The sequence below is a fragment of the Pristis pectinata genome, chromosome 5, assembly GCF_009764475.1.
Source record: "Pristis pectinata isolate sPriPec2 chromosome 5, sPriPec2.1.pri, whole genome shotgun sequence".
Classification (NCBI taxonomy): Eukaryota; Metazoa; Chordata; class Chondrichthyes; order Rhinopristiformes; family Pristidae; genus Pristis; species Pristis pectinata.
Window position 1 is genome coordinate 67,515,064 of NC_067409.1, and position 21,528 is coordinate 67,536,591.

General features: G+C 40.3%; 1 protein-coding gene across 1 annotated transcript in view; it reads left to right on the forward strand.

Annotated features, from left to right (window-relative positions):
- LOC127570973 (dynein axonemal heavy chain 11-like) overlaps window positions 1–21,528 on the forward strand; it is a 395,392-nt gene that overhangs the window by 107,112 nt on the left and 266,752 nt on the right. The window contains exons 23-24 of the mRNA XM_052016942.1: window positions 1,053–1,136; window positions 10,736–10,894. Of these exons, the coding sequence (XP_051872902.1) occupies window positions 1,053–1,136; window positions 10,736–10,894 (243 nt within the window). The remainder of the gene's footprint in view (window positions 1–1,052; window positions 1,137–10,735; window positions 10,895–21,528) is intronic.

A 21,528-nucleotide genomic window follows, 5' to 3' on the forward strand; every position in this document is an offset into this window, starting at 1 on the left:
TTTTTAGATTACATGAGTTTGAGGAAGTAATCCCTAGACATGAAACCCAAGTGGCGAAAGCTATAGTCATTATTAATGCAATGGTGAAAGTGTAGGAAGGATACACGGATATGGAGTTTTGATAAATTTTGAGGATGGTTTTAGAAGTGATAACACTTGTAGCAAGAGCTGAGATGATGAAGTGAAATAAAGGCAATGATAATAACAGGAATTGTATGACTGGGAGGCAATGAAGGTCATTATGAGTGACTGGGGACTTGATTTGTGAAAGGAGACTGGCAGCAAAATTTCTGATGAGCTAAAGCTCATGGAGAATGGGAACTTTATATGAGAATACAAAATATTCAGTTCTGCATTGTTGGGAGGTTTCAAGAGGAAAAAAATGTGGAAAGAGTAAAGCTGAAAAGTGTACAAATGAGCAGTTTCTAGCATGTGGATTAGGCCATAAGGTTAAAGAGTAGTTTAAACTTTTCCATGATCTTTGCATTGCAGTGCTGTTTGTCTTGATGTTCAGTCATGCATGAGGTTCAGTTTTCAAATGAATTTTGTGATCCTTGAAAACTTAGTGCACTGCTTGGATTTGTAGTCCTGACTTTTGAAATACAATGTGAAATTCCTAAAAATTAACCTGTGCTGTCAATGTAGAAATTAGTGATTTGAAACTACAACAGAAATAATGCAAAGCTGATATACCTTTTTTAAAAAAAAAGGCTGTGACTTAATGACACATTGATAAAATCTGATGTCTTAAGGAATCCACTTGCAGAGTATTTTAACATCTAGACTCCAATTTAGAAATCTGTGATTTATGGCACCTGTTTTCTCACTAGCAACCTTCCAAAGGGAAGCAACAAAGGAACATCCAAGTAAATTATTAAAAGAAAATATTTATGCTCATGGTGTTTCTGAACTTCTCATTATCACAATAGCACTTAAAAGAAAAACCTGTCTAATGAGTCCTCATGTTTCACTTTTTTGTACATTTAGTGATTGTCAATAAACATGTTTCAGAAACAAAATATCAGCTTCCCTGATGGATTCCTATTTTACAGACTAGTATTTATGATTGGACCAAGACAGAGTGGAGACAAATCAATGTAGAACAAATGGATGTTGAACTCAGGAGATTCTTAAAGGTAAGCAAACTTGTTTCAGAACTTCATTCTCTTTATAGCCATTTTATTAAACAGGTTAAATCTTGCATCATCGTGCAGGAGTTGGCTATGCGACCCCCTCAAGCCTATTCTGCCATTTAATAAGATCATGGTTGCTCTGATTGTAACCTCAACTCAGTAATTCCATTGAACCCTGGTAATCTTGCACTCTCTTGCTTATCAAGCATCTATCCATCTCTTAGCAATGTTCCAACAACCTGCTTCCACCTTCCTGTGAGGAAGAGAATTTCAATGACTCAGGACCCTCTGAGAGAAATAATATTTACTTCACCTCTATGGCCGACCCCTCAGTTTTAAAAAGTGACTCCTGGTTCCAGATTCTTTCACAATGGGAAACCTACTTCCCATATCCACCCTGTTAAGATCTTGTGTCCCTTCTTACTTATCTCAACCCTAGCAAATAGAAGCCTCACCAGTTCAGCCTTCACTCATGAGAAAACCTGCCTTTTCCAGGTAATAGTCCGGTAAACCTTCTCTGAACAATGCATTAACATCCTTCCTTAGACAAGGAGTCCAATAATACTGCACACAATATTCCAGATGTGGTCTCAGCATTGCCCTATAACTGAAATATAACCTTCCCTCTATTCAGTTATTCTAATAATGAATTATTATGTTATTTTGTCTTTCCTAATTACTTGCCATACCTGTGTGCAAAGCTTTAGGGAGTTGTGCACTGGGATACCCAGATCACTGAATCCTATAGCTCTGCAACCTCTCACCATTTGGATAATGAGTTTTCTATTTTTCCTGCCAAATGGACAATTTCCCATTTTTCCACAATATTCTCCTTTGGCTCCTTCAACAAAGTAGTTTATAAACAGTGTAAAAAGTTGACAGCAAACATAAGTCTCTGTGGCAAGCCATTTGTTACATCCTGCCAAACAGAAAAATACCTGTTTATGCCTGCTTACCATTTCCTGTTAGCCAACCAATCTACATCTACTGTATGTCAAAATGTTACCTCCTTTACCATGAGCTTTTCTACAGTCACCTTTGATTCAATAGCTTTTCAAATGCCTTATGAAAGCCCAACTATTCTTCACCCAGCACTTCCTCTTTAGTCATAGCACACGTTACTTCAAAGATCTCCAATAAAATGGTCAAGCACAATTTCCCTTTAACGAAATCTTGTACACTTTGCTTAGAATTTTTCTGAGTGCCCTGGTATAACAATGTTATGGTTCTAGCAATTTCCTATGACGGATGTTAAAATCTCTGGCCTGTAGATTTTTTGCTTTCTACCTCACTCCCTTTGAAAATAAAGGAGTTACATTTACTGTTTTCCAGTCTAATGGAACCATCCCCAAAACCAGGGAATTTTCTAAAATTAAAGTAAGGGAACATTCGGTGACCCAAGAGGTCCTAAATTTATTCAGGGAGAAAAGCATATGCAAGGTTTAGGAAGCTAAAATCAGACAGGGCCCTTGAGGAATATGAAGATAGCAGGAAAGTGCTCAAGCAGGAATTGGGAAGGCCAAAAGGGGCCATGAAATGTTCTTGGCGAGCAGGATCAAGGAGAATCGCAAGACATTTTATACTTATATTAAGAAAAGAAGGATAACTAAGGAGCGGGCATGTCCACTCAAAGCTGAAGGAGGGAATTTGTGCTTGGAGTCAGAGCAAATGGCTGAAGTACTAAATAAGTACTTTCTATTGGTATTTACCGAGGCGAATGATTTGGAGGATAGTGAAAGCAGAGTGGGGCATGTTTATGTGCTGGAACATTGAGATTAAGGAGGAGGTAGTGCTGGGTCTTCTGAAAAGCATTAAGGTAGACAAGTCCCCAGGGCCTGATGGCATATATCCCAGAATATTGAAAGAAGCAAGTGAAGAGATTGCTGGAGCATTGACAAGGATCCTCACTTATAAAAGGTGCGGTCCCAGAGTACTGGAGAGTAGCAAATACTGTGCCTTTGTTCAAGAAGGAAAATAGGGATAATCCAGGTAATTATAGCCCAGTGAGCCTCTCATCAGTGGTAGGGAAGCTATTGGAGAGGATAGAGTCAGAGCAAAACAGCACAGATACATGCCTTTCGGCCTAACCAGTCCATGCTGACCATGTTTTGCACCTAGCCAGTCCCAATTTCCTGTGTTTGGCCCCTATCCCACCAGGCCCCTCACCTCCATGTACCTATCCACATGCTTCTTAAGTGATGCTATTGTACCTGCCTTAACCACTTCCTCTTGCAGCACATTCCACATATGCACCATACTGTGTGAAGAAGTTGCCCCACAGGTCCCTACCCTGGGGTAAAAGACTGTTGCCATCCACCTTATGCCTCTCATAATTCTAAACATTTCTCTAAGGTTGCCTCTCATTCTCCTATGTTACAAGGAATAAAGGCCCAGCATGGCTAACCTCTCCCTGTAACTCAGGCCCTCTAATCCTGGCAACATCCTCATAAATCTTTTCTGCACTCTTTCCAGTTTAACCATGTCTTTCCTATAACAGTGACTAAAACTACACAGTACTCCAAGTGTGGCCTCACCAATGAGCAACATAATTACAGCTGCAAGATTATGTCCCAACTCCGATACTCAATGCCCTGACTGATGAAAGCCAACGTGTTAAATGCCTTTTTCACCACCCTGTCTACATGTGACACCACTTTCAATGAACTATGCACTTGTACTCCCAGATCCCTCTGTTCCATTACACTATGTAGCGCCCTATCACCATCAAAAACATCCCCTAATTTCATGTCATCTCTAAACTTACTGATCAAGTCTTGTGCATTCGCATCCAAATCATTTGTATAAATAACAAATAACAAGGGTCCCAAAGTCGACCTCTGGTGCACCACTAGTCACTGGCTTCCATTCTGAGAAACAACCTTCAACTACCACCCTCTGCTTCTTACGTCCAAGCCAATTTTGAATCCACCTAACGATCTCTCCCTGGATTCCATGGGACCAGTAAATATTCATTAAAAATCCCACCCACCTCCTGCAGCTCGAGACATAGGTGGTCCTGCTGATCTCTAAGGGGACCTACTCTCTCCATAGCCACCCTTTTACTCCTAATATATCTATAGAACTTCTTGGGATTTTCCTTAACCTTACCTGTCAGATCCATTGCATACCCTCTTAAGTATTTTCTTAATCTTTTTATAGTCATCAAGGGATTCGCTCATCCCCCACCTCCTAAACCCAATGCATGCTTCTATTTTCTTGACCAGAGTCTCAATATCTCTTGTCACCCAAGGTTCTCTAAACTTGCAAGGTTTATCCTTCACCCTAACAGGAACGTGCTGCCCCTGGACTCTTGATATTTCACTCTTAAAAGCTTCCCACTTGCTATTTGTTCCTTTCCCTTCAAACAGGCTCTCCCAATCAACCTGTGCTAGATCCTGCATAACTCCCTCAAAATTAGCCCTGCTCCAGTTTAGGACCCTAACCTGTGGGCCTGTCCCATCCTTTTCCATCACTATCTTAACGCTGATGGAATTATGGTCACTGGAGCCAAAATGCTCCCTGACTGCCACTTCCGTTACTTGCCCTGCCTCGTTTCCCAAGAGGAGGTCCAATATTGCACCCTCCTGAGTAGGTTGCTCTACATAGAGACTCCGGTTACTTTCCTGGATACATTTCACAAATTCCACCCTGTCCAGGCCCTGAACACTCTGGGTGGCCTAGTCAATACCGGGGATATTAAAATCTCCCACTAGTACAACCTTGTTATTCTTACAACTATGAGCAATTCCTCTACACACCTGCTCCTCACATTCCTGATAACTATTGGGTGGTCTATAATACAGCCCCACTAGAGTGACCCTCCCCTTCTTGTTCCTAAGTTCTACCCATATGGCCTCACTGGATGATCCTCTAAGGATGTTGTCTCTAAGTACTGGTGTTATGTCCTCTTTTATCAAAAAGGCAACACCCCCTCCTCGCTCACCTGTATCTCTGTCATGCCTGTAGCATCTGTATCCTGGAACATTGAGCTACCAGTCCTGAACTTCTCTCAGCCATGTTTCTGTTATGGCTGTAACATCCCAGTCCCCAGAGCCAATCCGTGCTATGAGTTCATCCACCTTACCTGGTAATCCTCCTGCATTGAAATAAATGCATTTTAACTGGGTATTCCCTTCCCTGCCTTTACTGTAACCCTGGCTATCCTGATTACTAAATTTGCTCTCACTGGCTACTGCTTTATCCCATGACACAAGAAATTCAGCAGATGCTGGAATCTGGAGGAATACACTAAAAAGTGCTGGAGGAACTCAGCAGGTCAGGCAGCATCTATGGAGGGAAGTAAACAGTTGACGTGGGTGAGTTAGGTGGGTGGGGGGGATGTATATAGAACATAGAACAGTACAGCACAGAACAGGCCCTTCGGCCCACAATGTTGTGCCAACATAGCTATTCCCTCCTACCTACAGAATGCCCATATCCCTCTATTTTCCTCTCATTCATGTGCCATGTAATAGGCTGAGAGGTGATAGGTTGAAGAGGCAAAGATCTGAAGGAGGGGTCCGGTTGGAGAGGGCAGTGGACCATGGAATAAAAGGTAGAGGAGAGGAGATGGGCAGGTCATCAAGGTGGGGGAAGGGAGCCACAGGAATAAGAGAGGTCAAAGGAGTGGGGGGGAAGAAAAAGAAGTTAGAGAAATCAGTGTTGAGGCCATCAGGTTGGAGACTCCCAAGGCAGAATATGAGGCGTTGTTCCTCCAACCTGCATCTGGCCTCAACGTGGCAGTAGAGGAGGCCGTGGATAGACATGTCAGTATGGGAATGGGATGTGGAATTGAAATGGGTCGCCACCGGGAGGTCTTGGCTGTTGCGGCGGACGGAGCGAAGTTACTCGACGAAGTGGTCACCCAATCTGCATTGGGTCTCACTGATGTACAGGAGGCCACACCGGGATCACTGGATGCAATAAATGACACCCTCGGACCATTCAGGGTCCCAGACAATCCTTCCAGGTGAGACAGCGCTTCATCTGTAAGTCCGAGAAATCAACATTGTTTTCTCTAACTTCCAGTAACCCCACCCCTTTTTCTTCCCCCCACTCTTTTGTCTTCCCTTATTCCTGTGGCCCCCTTCCCCCGCCTTGATGATCTGCCCCTCTCCTGCCTTGCTCCATCTTTTATTCCATGGTCCACTGTCCTCTCCTACAGGATTTCTTCTTCTTCAGCCCTTTGCCTCTTCTACCTATCACCTCTCAGCTTGTTACATCTTCTCCCCCACCCCCACCACCCCACCCCACTCTAACAGTTACTTCAACATTCATCTCTAACTGGCAATATAACATTGACCATCTCGATTTTTCCTCTCCCCTTCCTCACTTCAATTCTCTATAGGAAGGATGTTGAGACTTTCGAGAGGGTGCAGAGGAGGTTTACTGGGATGCTGCCTGGATTAGAGGGCATGTGCTAACAGGAGAGGCTGGACAAACTTGGGCTCTTCTCTCTGGAGTGGTGGAGGCTGAGGGGTGATGTGTTGGAAGTGTATAAAATTATGAGGGGCATAGATAGGGTGAACAAGCAATATCTTTTTCCCATTATTGAGTGATCCAATACCAGAGGACATGCATTTAAGGTGAGAGAGGGTAGGTTCAGAACAGACGTGAGGGGTATGTTTTTTTTTACTGAGAGAGCGCTGAATGCCTGAAATGCATTGCCTGATAGGATGGTGGAGGCAAATTCATTGGGGGCTTTTAAGAGGGGCTTGGATGGGCACATGAATGAGAGGAAAATAGAGGGATATGGGCATTCTGTAGGTAGGAGGGATTAGCTATGTTGGCACAGCAGTGTGGGCTGAAGATCCTGTTCTGTGCTGTACTATGCTGTTCTATGTTCTATCTCACTAGTCACTACTTTTAAGATACTAAGATGAAGACCCATAGATTTGTCAGCCCAGAGCTGCAACAATTTTTGCAGTAGCACTTTCCTGGTAATTGTAATTTTCCTGAGTTTTTTCCCTCTGCCTTCCTGCTCCCAATTTAGATCTATTTCTGGGATGATACTTGTATCCTCATAGCAAAGAATGATGCAAAGTATCTGTTTAACTCATCTACCGTTTTCTTGCTTTCCATTGTTAATTCCCCAGACTTGGCTTACAGGACCAATGCACACATTATTGGTTATGGGTCACAAATCTAACTACTTTATTTTTATGAATGATACAGTGTGTTTGTCCACCTTGACAGTTGTTTAGCATTTCCTCACCCACTTTATCTCATGCATTTTACAGTTGACTAGTCGAAATTAGCCACCACTCATAATTTAGTATCTTTTGGAAATTTGAACCCCTTGCAAAGTTTCTAAATTTGCATCATTAATGCAGATTAGAACAAAGGGGAATCCCATTGAAGTATCCACTTAGTATTTCTCCATATATTGTCATCTAGTAGGTATTTGTTACGTCTTATTCCTCAGCTTTAATCTTAACGAGTAGCTTTTGTTCATTCAGATCTTTATCAAATGATTTTTGGAAGCCAAAAAATTTTGGTGGGATATGTTTGAAATGTTGCTTCTAAAGCAGGATCTTATAAAACTACATTGATTGCTGTCCACTAAGTAATTAGCAAGTTTACTGTAATTGATTACGGTATTTGGTCGGTTAATGAATTAAAATTAAATAGTTTTTGTAATCCAGGTTCTCTTCTTTTTCAATGTGTGCACCATATTTGTCTGTTCCCATTGCACTGGAAATTTGCTTGTTATAACCTTTTTCTCCAAAGTTGGACCTCTTTTTCACTTGCATTAAAACATTAATTTTACTGGGATATCTCTACTCAGGCAAGGCATGTTACTTAAACCCACCTTGTGTTCAGTGGGAGGCCAGCAGATCAACTACATTGAAGTGAAAATGAAATAATTGCCAGTGAGAGAATTGCCAGTCTTCCAATTGGCAGAGGATCAAAAGAATCCTTGCAGAATTTTAGTCTTTTCAGTTAATCTGGTTATTATCATGTGCAGAATAAACATCCAGGGTTGTCTGATGATGGTGGAATGGAGAGATTAAGCTGCCTAAAGCCCTGATTCCTTTTTTATGGTGATCTTTTAACATCAATATAGTTCCTTGCAGAAAAGACATTCTGTAAAGTTATTTCTGAATGTGTAGAAAAAATAGCAAATAGGAAAATGTATTTCACCAACAATATGCTTTGTACAGAAGCACATCATGCTTAAAAGACCAGAGGTCAAAGAATTCTTCAATAGGCTTTTATCCATATAAGTGTCCTGCACAAAATCATTGAACTCAGATATCTCAGATATCCATAGGAGCAAATCACTTCCTCCTTGTGACTGCAGTATATAGTAATGTCAACTATATGATTAGTGTAGCATAAATCAGACTGCTTATATTTTGCATTATCACACATGGGATGACATTTTTGAAGAGAAATGTACTATGGAGATGTGGTCGATGTTCAGGGATCTCTTGCAGGATGTTAGGGATAAATTTGTCCTGGTGAAGCAGAGAAGGAATGGCAAGGTGAAGGAACCATGGCTGACAAGGGAGGTGGAAAAACTAGTTAGGAAGAAGAAGGCAGCATACAAAAGGTGTAAGCAGCAAGGATCAGACAGGGCTCATGAGGAATATAGAGTAGCAAGGAGGGAACTTAAGAAGGGGCTGAGGAGAGCGAGAAGGGGACATGAAAAGGCTTTGGCGAGTAGGGTTAAGGAGAATCCCAAGGCTTTTTACTCGTACGTGAAGAGCAGAAGGATGGCTAGAGTAAAGGTTGGTCTGATTAAAGACAAAGGTGGGAAGATGTGCCTGGAAGCTGTGGAAGTGGGTGAGGTTCTCAATGAATACTTCTCTTCGGTATTCACCAAGGAGAGGGGTCTTGATGACGCTGAGGACAGTGTTGGTAAGGGTAATGTTCTAGAGTATGTAGATATCAAGAGAGAGGATGTGTTAGAGCTGTTAGAAAATATTAGGACAGATAAGTCCCTGGGCCTGATGGAATATTCCCCAGGCTGCTTCGTGAGGCTAGGGAGGAGATTGCTGAACCGTTGGCTAGGATCTTTGAGTCCTCGTTGTCCACGGGAATGGTACCAGAAGATTGGAGGGTGGCGAATGTTGTCCCCTTATTTAAAAAAGGTAGTAGGGATAGTCCAGGGAATTACAGACCAGTGAGTTTTATGTCTGTGGTGGGTAAGCTGTTAGAAAGGATTCTGAGATAGGATCTATGATCATTTAGAGAATCATGGACTGATTAGGGACAGCCAGCATGGATTTGTGAAGGGAAGATCTTGCCTCACTAGCATGATAGGGTTCTTTGAGGAGGTGAGCAGGAAGATTGATGAGGGTAGTGCAGTAGATGTGGTCTACATGGATTTTAGTAAGGCATTTGACAAGGTTCCACATGGTAGGTTTCTTCAGAAGGTCAGAGGGCATGGGATCCAGGGAAGCTTGGCCATGTGGATTCAGAATTGGCTTGCCTGTAGAAAGCAGAGAGTTGTGGTGGAGGGAATGCATTCAGATTGGAGGGCTGTGACTAGTGGTGTCCCACAAGGATCGGTTCTGGGACCTCTACTTTTTGTGATATTTATTAATGACTTAGATGAGGGGGTGGAAGGGTGGGTTAGCAAGTTTGCAGATGACACAAAGATCGGTGGTGTTGTGGATAGTGTGGGGGGCTGTTGAAGCTTACAGAGGGATATTGATAGGATGCAGAGCTGGGCTGAGAAGTGGCAGATGGAGTTCAATTTAGAGAAGTGTGAGGTGGTACACTTTGGAAGGACAAACTCCAAGGTGGAATACAAGGTAAATGGCAGGATTCTGGGCAGTGTAAAGGAGCAGAGGGATCTGTGGGTTCATATCCACAGATCACTGAAAGTTGCCACACAGGTGGATAGGGTAGTTAAGAAAGCTTATGGGATGTTAGCTTTCATAAGTCGTGGGATCGAGTTTAAGAGCCGTGAAGTAATGATGCAGCTTTACAAAACTCTGGTTAGACCACATTTAGATTACTGTGTCCAGTTCTGGTCGCCTCATTATAGGAAGGATGTGGAGGCGTTGGAGAGGGTGCAGAGGAGATTCACCAGGATGCTGCCTGGATTAGAGAGCATGGATTATGAGGAGAGACTAAAGGAGCTAGGGCTTTACTCATTGGAGAGAAGGAGGATGAGGGGAGACATGATAGAGGTGTACAAAATATTAAGAGGAATAGATAGAATGGACAGCCAGCGCCTCTTTCCCAGGGCACCAATGCTCAATACAAGAGGGCATGGCTTTAAGGTAATGGGGGTGAAGTTCAAGGGAGACGTCAGAGGGAGGTTTTCCACCCAGAAAGTAGTTAGTGCATGGAATCCGCTGCCTGGGGTGGTGGTAGAGGCTGATACGTTGGTCAAGTTCAAGAGATTGTTAGATAAGCATATGGAGGAATTTAAGATAGAGGGATATGTGGGAGGAAGGGGTTAGATAGTCTTAGGAGTGGTTTGAAGGTCAGCAGAACATTGTGGGCTGAAGGGCCTCTTTTGTGCCGTATTGTTCTATGGTTTTATGCTTTTCCAGACCTCATTTTTAAGATCAGCAATGTGGATGATAAAAATGACATGCTGCTGCTGCTGTTTTCACCCAACATTCTCATTGTATTTTGTACAGGAGATCAGAATGTTGGACAAAGAAGTCCGTGCTTGGGATGCCTATACCTGTCTGGACTCCACTGTAAAGAACTTGCTCACATCTCTGCGAGCAGTGACAGAATTACAAAACCCAGCCATCAGAGACAGGCACTGGTACCAGCTGATGAATTCCACAGGGGTTAGTCAGAAATTAATTACTGTGACATTTTGGCAATTCTTAATATTAGCTGGAAAGGGATTTTAATTTAAATTCTTGCTGCAAGGCCAGACTCAGCTTTCACAAGATTAAATCCCAATGATAGCTAGAATGATTCTTGCGATTAAACATGACGTGAACACAGTTCCCTTCGTTTCTTGAGGTGCAGTTTACTGATGCTGAAAACCAGAAGCAGCTTGGGTATGAAAAAAAGGAAGTGGTTGGGAGAGTGTTGTTAGAGACCGGAGTGATGGACATCATTGAGGAGGGATCATGGGATGAAGATTGCAGAAATTGGGTGTGATCACAGAAAACAGTACAGCTGGTCTGGGAGATGGCAAATGTCATGCTGGTTAGGGAAACTGAGAAAAGAGACAGTTGTGGTGGTGAAGAGATGCTTTGTGATTTGCCAGTGATGGAGTTTGATGATGTGCTGTTGGAGAAAATGTGCTGTAAAGACATTCATCTTGTGGATCTGGCTGCTTTATCTCATTTTATCTGCCAGTTTTTATAAGGTCTGGGCTGTTGTTATTTACAAATAATGTTCATTAAATGGAGTCACATAACCACTCCAAAAAAAATTTCATTAAACAGTCTGCCTCCTAACAGCATATTGGGCACCAACATCTCTCACCTACTTCCATTAAAATCAAAGTGAATGGAAGTAGGTCAACAATTCAATTATAAACTGTTTTACTTCCAGACTATCTCAAAACTTGGGTGTTAAATCAACCTCTGTTTTTTTTCTATCTTTGTATCTAATCAAAGTTTTTGTCATATTAAACACCTTTGGTATTTGGTTCCTTAATCTTCCACATTCAAGGAATGCTAGGCAAGTCTATTGAATCTATTCTCAAAATTTAACTCTTTGAGTTGTATTGTAATTTTGGTGATTCAGCACTTCACTCCCTTCCTCTGTAACCTGCACCCTGAGTCAAAGAACAATACAGCACAGATACAGGCCCTTCAGCCCAACAAATCCATGCTGACCACATTGTCCACCTAGCCAGTCTCAATTTCCTGTGTTCAGCCAATATCCCTCCAGACCCTTCTCCTCCATGTACCTTTCCAAGTGCTTCTTAAGTGATGGAATCGTACCTGTCTTAACCACTTCCTCTGGCAGCTCATGCCATATACTCACTATCCTCTGCGTAAAAAAAGTTGCCCTCAGCTCCCTTTAAAATCTTTCCCCTCTCACCTTAAATCTATGCCCCCTAGTTCTGGATTGTTACCGTCCACCTTATGAATGTCTCTCATAATTTTAAACATTTCTATCAGACCACCCCTCATTATCCCACATTCCAAGGAATAAAGACCTAGCCTGACCAATCTTGCCCTATGATTAGGCCCTCTAGTCCTGGCAACATCCTCACAAATCTTTTCTGCACTCTTTCCAGTTTAAAAATATCTTTCCTGGATTATTCTGGAATTATGAAATTACGGATTGCAGATATTAATTAAAATGAGAACCTGTCTTCAGAAAATAAAACCCGTTCACAGTTTAACTTCAACTGATCCTTTAAGGCCATTGAAAACAAACATTGGGTATGGGACTTCACCACTGAAACTATGCAGGGGAAGACAATAGATGAATGTTCATGTGAATTGGTGCTCATTGAAAACTTCAGGGAAGACATTAAGTGGCCATCTCCTGTATTAACACATTGTTAAAGGCATAACCCTGCCACTTATGCGCAGTTCAGGACAAGTCTGTTTTGTCTCTTAATATTTTGGCTAGTTTATACGCAGGGAGCCATCCCTCAACACTGCAACTGTCGTTCCTGTAACAGGGTGACCAAAACTGTACACAGTACTCCAAGATTCCAAGTGTGGCTTGTGATCCTCTGCTCAGGATCCCAAGAAACTGCAGAGAGTTGTGGATGTAGCCCAGTGCGTCATGGAAACCAGCCTCCCCTCCTTGGACTCTGTCTTTACCTCTCATTGCCTTGGCAGAGCAGCCAGCATAATCAAAGACCCCACCCACCCAGGTCATTCTCTCTTCTCTCCTCTTCCATCAGGTAGAAGATACCCTGAGCGCACATACCACCAGGCTTAAGGACAGTTTCTACCCCACTGTGATAAGACTATTGAACGGTTCCCTTATACGATGAGATGGACTCTGACCTCACGATTTACCTTGTGAGCTTGCACCTTATTGCTCTGCACTTTCTCTGTAGCTGTGACGCTTTACTCTGTACTGTTATTGTTTTTACCTGTACTACCTCAATGCACTCTGTACTAACTCAATGTAACTGCACTGTGTAATAAATGACCTGTATGATCGGTATGCAAGACAAGTTTTTCACTGTACCTTGGTACAAGTGACAATAATAAACTAATACCAATACCAATGATAATGACTTGTGCAACTTGGTATTGGTTTATTATTGTCACTTGTACAGTGAAAAACTTCTCTTGCATACCTTTCGTACAGATCAATTCATTACACAGTGCATTGAGGTTATACAGGGTGACTTTGGTCACCCTGTTACAGGAGAGACAGTTGGTGTTGAGGGATGGCTCCCTGTATGTACAACTAGCTAGAATATTAAGAGACAAAACAGACTTGTCCTGAACTGCACATTAAGTGGCAGGGCTACTTTATGCCTTTAACGATGCGTTAATACAGGAGATGGCCAGTTAATGTCTTCCCTGAAGTTTTCAATGTGCACCAATTAACATGAACATTCATCTAGTCAACTGCAACATAATGTACCAACTCAATGACGCGACTGATGAAGGCCAGAGTTCTAACTGCCTTTTTCACCACCCTGTCTCCCTGTGATGGTGCTTTCAATGAACTGTGCACTTGTACTCTAAGGTCCCTCTGTTCCATTACACTCCCTCGTGCCCTACCATTCATAATCTAAGTCCTACTCTGGTTTGACTTTCTAAGATGCATCACCTCACACTTACCTGTACTGAAATCCATTTGCCGCTCCTCAGCCCACTGATCAAGATCCCCTATGAATCATCTATGAAGGCTATCATAGATATCATATCATATCATATATATCTATGATAACCTTCTTCACTATCAACAACACCTCTTAATTTCATGTCATCTGCAAACTTACTGATCAAACCTTGTGCATCCACATCCAAATTATTTGTATAAATAATGAACAACAAAGGTCCCAAAACTGACCCCTGCAGTGCACCACTATTCACTGGTCCCCATTCCAAGAAACAACCTTCAACCACCACACTCTGCTTCCTACCTCTGAGCAGCGGCGAGGGAGAGGAGAGAGCTGAAGACTAATGAAGCGATAATTGTTTTTTTTTCCTTAGCATTCAAGGATAGCGGGCAGTGACTGCGCAGGCGCGTGACATCACTCGGTAGCACGCGAGCAGTTTAAAAGGAAGACTGCCATATCCAGTGGACAGTGTTCGGAGCGGGTAGAGGAGTGAGAGGGAGCAGGGTGGTTGGGCTTTGGCTCAACAGGCTTAGGCAAGAATGGGTAAGAGGCGAGATTTATAGAGTGGGGGTAAGTTACTAGTTTATTTATTGTAGTTGCATTAGACAGTGCCATAGCAGTAGCAGTATGCATCTGGGATTAGTGTTATGTTTGGAGTGCCAGATGTGGGGACCCTGAGAGACTACCAGCCTCCCCAAGGACTACATCTGCGCAAAGTGCAGTGAGATGCCGCTCCTCAGGGATCGTGTTAGGGACCTGGAGCTGCAGCTCGATGACCTTCGGCTGATTAGAGAGAGTGAGGAGGAGATAGATAGAAGCTATAGAGAATTTGTAGAGAGTACCTCTGTGGCGGTCCCCCTCAAAAATCGGTATCTCATTTTAGATTCTGTTGGAGAGGATGACCTGACAGAGGAAGACCATGGCAAACAGAAGTTTGGCACCACATCTGGTGCCGTGGTCCAGTGGGCAAGGAGAAATGCAGTGGTCATTGGGGATTCTATAGTGAGGGGAACAGATAAGAGATTCTGTGAACCTGACAACAGTACCCAGATGGTATGTTGCCTCCCTGGTGCCAGGGTACAGGATATCTCGGACCAGGCCCAGAATATTCTGAGGGGAGAGGGTGATCAGCCAGAAGTCTTGGTACATGTAGGTACCAATGACATAGGAAGTCCTGAAGGAAGATTGCAAGGAGCTAGGAAGAAGGTCAAGAAGCAGGACCTCCAGGGTGGTAATCTCAGGATTACTACCTGTGCCACATGCTAATGGAAGTAAGAATAGAAGGATCTGGCAGATGAATGCGTGGCTGAGTAACTGGTGCGGGCGGCAGGGCTTCAAATGTTTGGATCACTGGGACCTTTTTTTGGGAGAGGTATGACCTATTCACAAAGGATGGGTTGCACCTGAACTCCAAGGGGTCAATATCCTGGTGGGAATGTTTAATATAGCTGTTGGGGAAGGTTTAAACTAATTTGGCAGGGAGAAGGAAACCAGGATGTTAGGATAGAGGAAGAGGTATATAGGAGCAAGTCCAAGACAGTGTGCAGTGAAGATGGAAAGAAGGACAGGCAGTGAAAAGACAGGATAATTTGCTGAACAATAGAAATACAGCAAAATCGGCAGCAGATACTGGTCTAAATGTACTATATTTAAACACACATAGCATTAGAAATAAGATGGATGACTTAGTGGCACAGCTACAGATTAAAATATATGACATTATGACAGTCATGGCTAAAGGAAGGCTGTGAGTGGGAACTAAGTGTCCAGGGGTACACAGTGTATAGGAAAGATAGGCAGGTAGGCAGAGGGGGTGGTGTGGCCCTGATGGTTAGTAATGATATAAAATCAATAAAATGAAGGGACGTAGTTCAGAAGAAGTGGAATCCTTCTGGGTGGAGCTAAGAAATGGCAAGGGTAAAAGGAGAATAATAGCAGTTATATATAGGCCCCCTAACAGCAGCCTGGATGTGGACTATAAGTTACAGCTAGAAATAGAAAAAGCATTTCAGAGAGACAATGTCAAGATAATTATGGATGATTTTAACATGAAGGTGGATTGGGAAAGCCAAGAAGGCAGTGGATCTCAGGAGAGCGAGTTTGTGGAGTGTCTACGGGATGGCTTTTTGGAGCAACTGGTTGATGAGTCCACCAGGGGATCGGCTGTTTTGGATTGGGTGCTGTATAACGAACCGGAGGTGATTAGGGAACTAAACGTAAAGGAACCATTAGGAACTATTGATCACAATATGATTGAGTTCAGTTTCAAATTTGAAAAGGAGAAGCTGATATCAGATGTGTCAATATTTCAGTGGAACAATATTACAGTGGCATGAGAGAGGAACTGGCCCAATTTGATTGGAAAAGTAAGCTAGTTGCAGGGATGGCAGAGCAGAAATGGATGGAATTTCTACAAGAAATAAGGAAAATGCAGGATAGATATATTCCAAGAAAAAAGGTTATGAATGGAAAAAAAGTCATAAATGTGGATAACGAGAGAGGTTAAGGCTAAAATAAAAAGCAAAACGGAGGGCAAACAAGGAAGCAAAAATTAGTGGGAAAACAGAAGACTGGGAAACTTTTAAAAATTTACAGAAAGAAACTAAGAAGGTCATTAGGAAAGAAAAGATGAACCATGAAAGGAAGTTGGCAGATAACATTCAAAAAGATACCAAGAGTTTTTTTAAATATATGAAGAGTAAAAGAGAGACACGGATTGATATAGGACCAATTGAAAACGGTGTGGGAGAGATTATAATGGAAAACAGAGAGATGGCAGATGAACTAAATGAGTATTTTGCAGCAGTCTTCACTGTGGAGGACATCAGCAATATACCTGATAGTCAGGGGTCTCAGGAGATAGAACTGAATTCTCTTTACAATATTTTTATTGAATCCATGAAAAAAATACAGAGTACATGCATCAAGAAAGAGAATAAAAATACTACTGAATACGTTGTATTAAATCGTACTTAGATTACAATACTCTAAATTAATAATCACATATAGTACTTAGTTAATAAAGGAAGAAAAAAATTGAAATACTTATTATAAAAAAAACCTACTCCCACTACCAAAACCCGAAGCTGTTAGATGGAAAAAACAACAAGGAAAAACTTGTAGAAACGTAACCGTGTCAGCCAATATCTGCATTTTAGTCCCCAAATCAGAGATTTTGAAAATAATTCAAATAAAGTCCCCACAGGGTTTGAAAGTCTAGGTTAGGTTCAAAAACTGAACAGCGAATCTTCTCTAGATTCAAGTATGACATAACATCCCGTAACCATTGAGCATGAGTAGGCGAAGTAACTTCCTTCCATTTAAGCAATACAGCTCTCCTGATTATAAGAGAAATAAAAGCCAGAATATGTAAATCAGAAGCCTTCAAAGTTATATCTTTTTCTCCAACAATCCCAAATAGTGCAGTCAAAGGATTAAGTTTAAAATTTATTTTGAAAAGTACAGAAAAAGTATGAAAGACCTCTGTCCAATATTTTTTAAGACTCTGACATGTCCAAAACATGTGAATTAAGGAAGCCACTCCATCACTGCATTTGTCACAGTAAGGAGATATGTCAGAACAAAAACGGGATAATTTATCTTTAGACATGTGAACTCTATGGACCACTTTAAATTGAAGGAGAGAATGACGAGCACATAATGACGAAGTATTAACCAACTTGAAAATTTCATTCCAAGTGTCCTCAGAAATTGACATCTGCAAATCTTGTTCCCAAGTGTTTTTAATTTTATCTAGTGGCACCTTACTCATTCCTAGTAATCTGTCATAAATATTAGATATTGAGCCATCCTGAAAAGGTTCCAAATTAAAAATTACATCCAATAAATTCCTATTAGGACTGAAAGGAAAAGATTGTAATTGAGATCGAAGAAAATCTGTAATTTGTAAATATCAAAAAAATGAATTTTTGGTAAATTATACTTGGTAGACAATTGTTCAAATGAAGAAAGGTTTCCTCCAACAAACAGATCTTGAAAACAAGTAATACCTAATTTGTCCCACTCTTTAAAAATTACATTAGTCATAGAAGGTTTAAAAAAGTAATTAAAGAAAATGGGACTGGACAAAGAAAAACTCAATAAATCAAAATATTTTCTAAATTGTAACCAAATCCTCAAAACATGTTTAACTACTAAATTATCTGTTAGTTTATTTAATGATATTGGAAGTGAAGAACCAAGCAAAGAGATAATAGAAAATTTTTTAACAGAACTAATTTCCGAAGAGACCCATACTGGACGAGCCTCTTGATTAATGTAATGTAACCAAAACGTAAGATTTCGTATATTGACTGCCCAGTAATAAAATCTAAAATTAGGTAAGGCTAAACTTCCATTCTTTTTAACCTTTTGAATGTGACCTTTATTTAGTCTAGGATGTTTATTATTCCATATATAGGAGGAAATAATTGACTCAAGAGAGTCAAAGAAAGATTTAGGAATAAAAACAGGTAAAGCCTGAAATAAATTTAGGTAAAATATTCATTTTAATAACATTAATTCAGCCAATCAATGATATAGAAAGGGGAGACCAACTTGATAAAACCCTTTTCACATAGTGCAGTAAGGTGAAAAAATTTTCTTTAAATAAATGCTTATAATTTTTAGTAATTGACACCTCCAGATAGGTAAAATGATTTCTTACAATTTTAAAAGGAATGTTAATATCAACTGGTACCAAGTTATTCAGAGGAAAAAGTTCACTATACAAGTTCAATTTGTAGCCTGAAAAATGACTAAAGCGAGAAAGTAAAGAAAGCATAGGAGGTAAGGTGGCTTCAACATTAGATACAAAGAGTAATAAATCATCAGCATATAAAGAAACTTTATGGTTAAAACCTCTTCTGGAGATACCAAGGATATCTCTAGATTCTCGGAGAGAAATAGCTAAAGGTTCTAAGGCCAAATCAAAGAGCAAAGGGCTCAAAGGACATCCCTGTCTGGTTCCACGTTGAAGTTTAAAAGATTTAGAATTTTGAAAATTAGTGAGAACTCGAGCAGAAGGGAATAAATAAAGTAATTTAATCCATTGGATAAAATCGGGCCCACAATTAAATTTCTCTCAGGTTTTAAATAAGTAATTCCATTCAATCCAATCAAAGGCCTTCTCAGCATCTAGAGATGTCACACATTCCGATATTTCCTTAGAGGAAGAATAGATAATATTCAATAAATGATGAATATTAAAATGAGAATATCGATTTTTAATAAAACCAGTCTGATCATCAGATATAATTGAAGGAAAAATATTTTCCAATCTACGAGCTAGAACTTTAGATAAAATTTTAACATCCACATTAAGTAGCGAAATTGGTCTGTACGAAGCACATTCTGTTGGGTTCTTATTTTTCTTAAGAATAAGTGAAATAGAGGCTTCATAAAAAGATTGTGGTAATCTATACGATTTAAAAGAATCCAAAAAGACAGCACATAAATGCAAAGAAGAAAAGGCCTTATAGAATTCTCCAGGAAATCCGTCAGGACCCGGAGTCTTTCCGGAACGTAAAGATTGCACAGCCTCGGCGATTTCCTCGTATGTAATAGATTGATCCAACTGTTTTTGATTTTCAGTGGAAAGTGTAGGAACGTTTAATTGGTGAAAGAAATTATCCATTACTGTATTATCTTTAGGAAAGTCAGAACAGTAAAGATTAGAATAGAATTATCTAAAAGTATCATTTATTTCTAAAATATCAGGTGTCCTCTCACTACTGGCTTTCGAAATTTCTTTAATTTGCCGTCTAACTCTGGAGAGTTTTAATTGGTTAACCAGTAATTTTCCTCTTTTATCTCCATGAATAAAAAATTGACTTTTTTATGTTGGCTTTCAAGTGGATATGTTAAAAGAAGATCATATTTAGTTTTAATTTCAACTCGCCTTTTATATAAAGCCGGATCTGGATCCAAAGCGTATTTTTGGTCTAATAGTTTCAGTTGATCAACTGGATCAGCTGTTTTCCCGTTAGCGTTTTTCCTATTGCTTGCCGTATAAGGACTAATATGACGTCTAATAAAGGCTTGAAGGTACCACAAGCGATAAGACTAGAAATCTCTTCCGACGAATTCTCTTTAAAAAAAGAGTAATGTGTTTTCTACATAAATTTGAAAAAAAAATCTATTTATCTGAGGGAGCCCTTGGCAATTTAAAGATAAAACACAGGCGCATGATCGGAAAGAGCAATCTCTTTATAGTCACAGGATCGAAGTGATGAAATAATTTGAATATCAATTAAAAAGTAATCAATCCTGGAATATGTATGGTGAACATCAGAGAAAAAGGAATATTCCTTATCCTCTAGATGCAAAAAAGCCAGGCGTCAATGACTCCACAGTTTTTATTAAAAGCTATTGAAGAAATAAGCTGATTTATTAGGAGCAGCTAATTTAGTGGATGACCTATTTAATTTGGGATCTAACCAGAGATTAAAATCTCCTCCCAACACCAAAGAGTAGAAGTTCAAATCTGGTAGGAATGACAAAAATCATTCCAAAATCCTGGTTCATCCGTATTTGGAGCATAAATATTAGCCAAAACCATTGGTTTATTATTTATTTTCCCTGATATTACAACACAACGACCATTAGTATCAGTTATACCTTATGTTGGTCAAATGAAACTGTCTTATCTATAAGAATTGAAACCCCTCTAGATTTGACTTGAAAAGAAGAATGAAATTGGAGCCCAGACCATCGATTAAAAGAACGTAAGATATCACAGTTGCGAATATGCGTTTCTTTTAGAAAGATAATAGAGGCTTTGTTTTTTTAATATAGGCAAATATCTTTTTCCGCTTCAAATGATGATTTAAGCCTTTCACATAAAGACTAAGTAAATTAATAACTCGATCCATTATAATATTATTTAAATGTGGGTTAAAAAAAGAATAATGAGCAAACCGTTGAAAAGTCCCTTTAAAAATACTACAGTAGAATTACAGATAAGGTAACTAGACAGCAAATTTGGCTGACAGCCCAGAACAGCTTCCAGAACAGCTTCCCAGAAAAAGCCCCACCCCCCTCAACACCCAAAGAAAAGAAGCCAACTAAGAAACAGCTGTCAGCTAGAGACAGCATAACCCCCAAATTATCTCTGCTCAATAGCTTCAACGTTAGTAACATTCAACCCAGACATAACAATGAGATAAACAAAGAAACCACAGTTAAGAATTGTGAAAAAACAAGTGTTCTTAGTTCAACGCAAATTAAATGTTTTTTTTTCTTATTCCGAGCTATATTGAAAAACAAATCAAGAAGTAACAAAATAAAAAAAGAATAAAACAAATCATCCCAATTATTAGTAAATGATTACAAGGAAAAAAAGGAAATAAAAAATAGAAAACAGGAAGTGTTCATAACGAGGAATATGAAGTCATTCAGTAGGAGTTTCCGGCAAAAGCTGGACTTCTACTGAGGATCGAAACCATTTTTGCGAGCCATTTTTAGGTATGATCCTCAGTCTCGCCGGGAATCGATGTGACGGCTCTATACCCTTTCTGATGCAGATCCGACATAACCTTTTTGACATAACCCGTTTTAACATAATCCGACATAACCCGTTCCTTCAAACCCTCCAGTGAGTAATCTTCAACGATTATAATTTGACAATTTTGGAAATTATACATGCCTCTACGACGTGCCCCCAGAATTAGAAACTCCTTAGTTTCAAAGTCGTGGAGA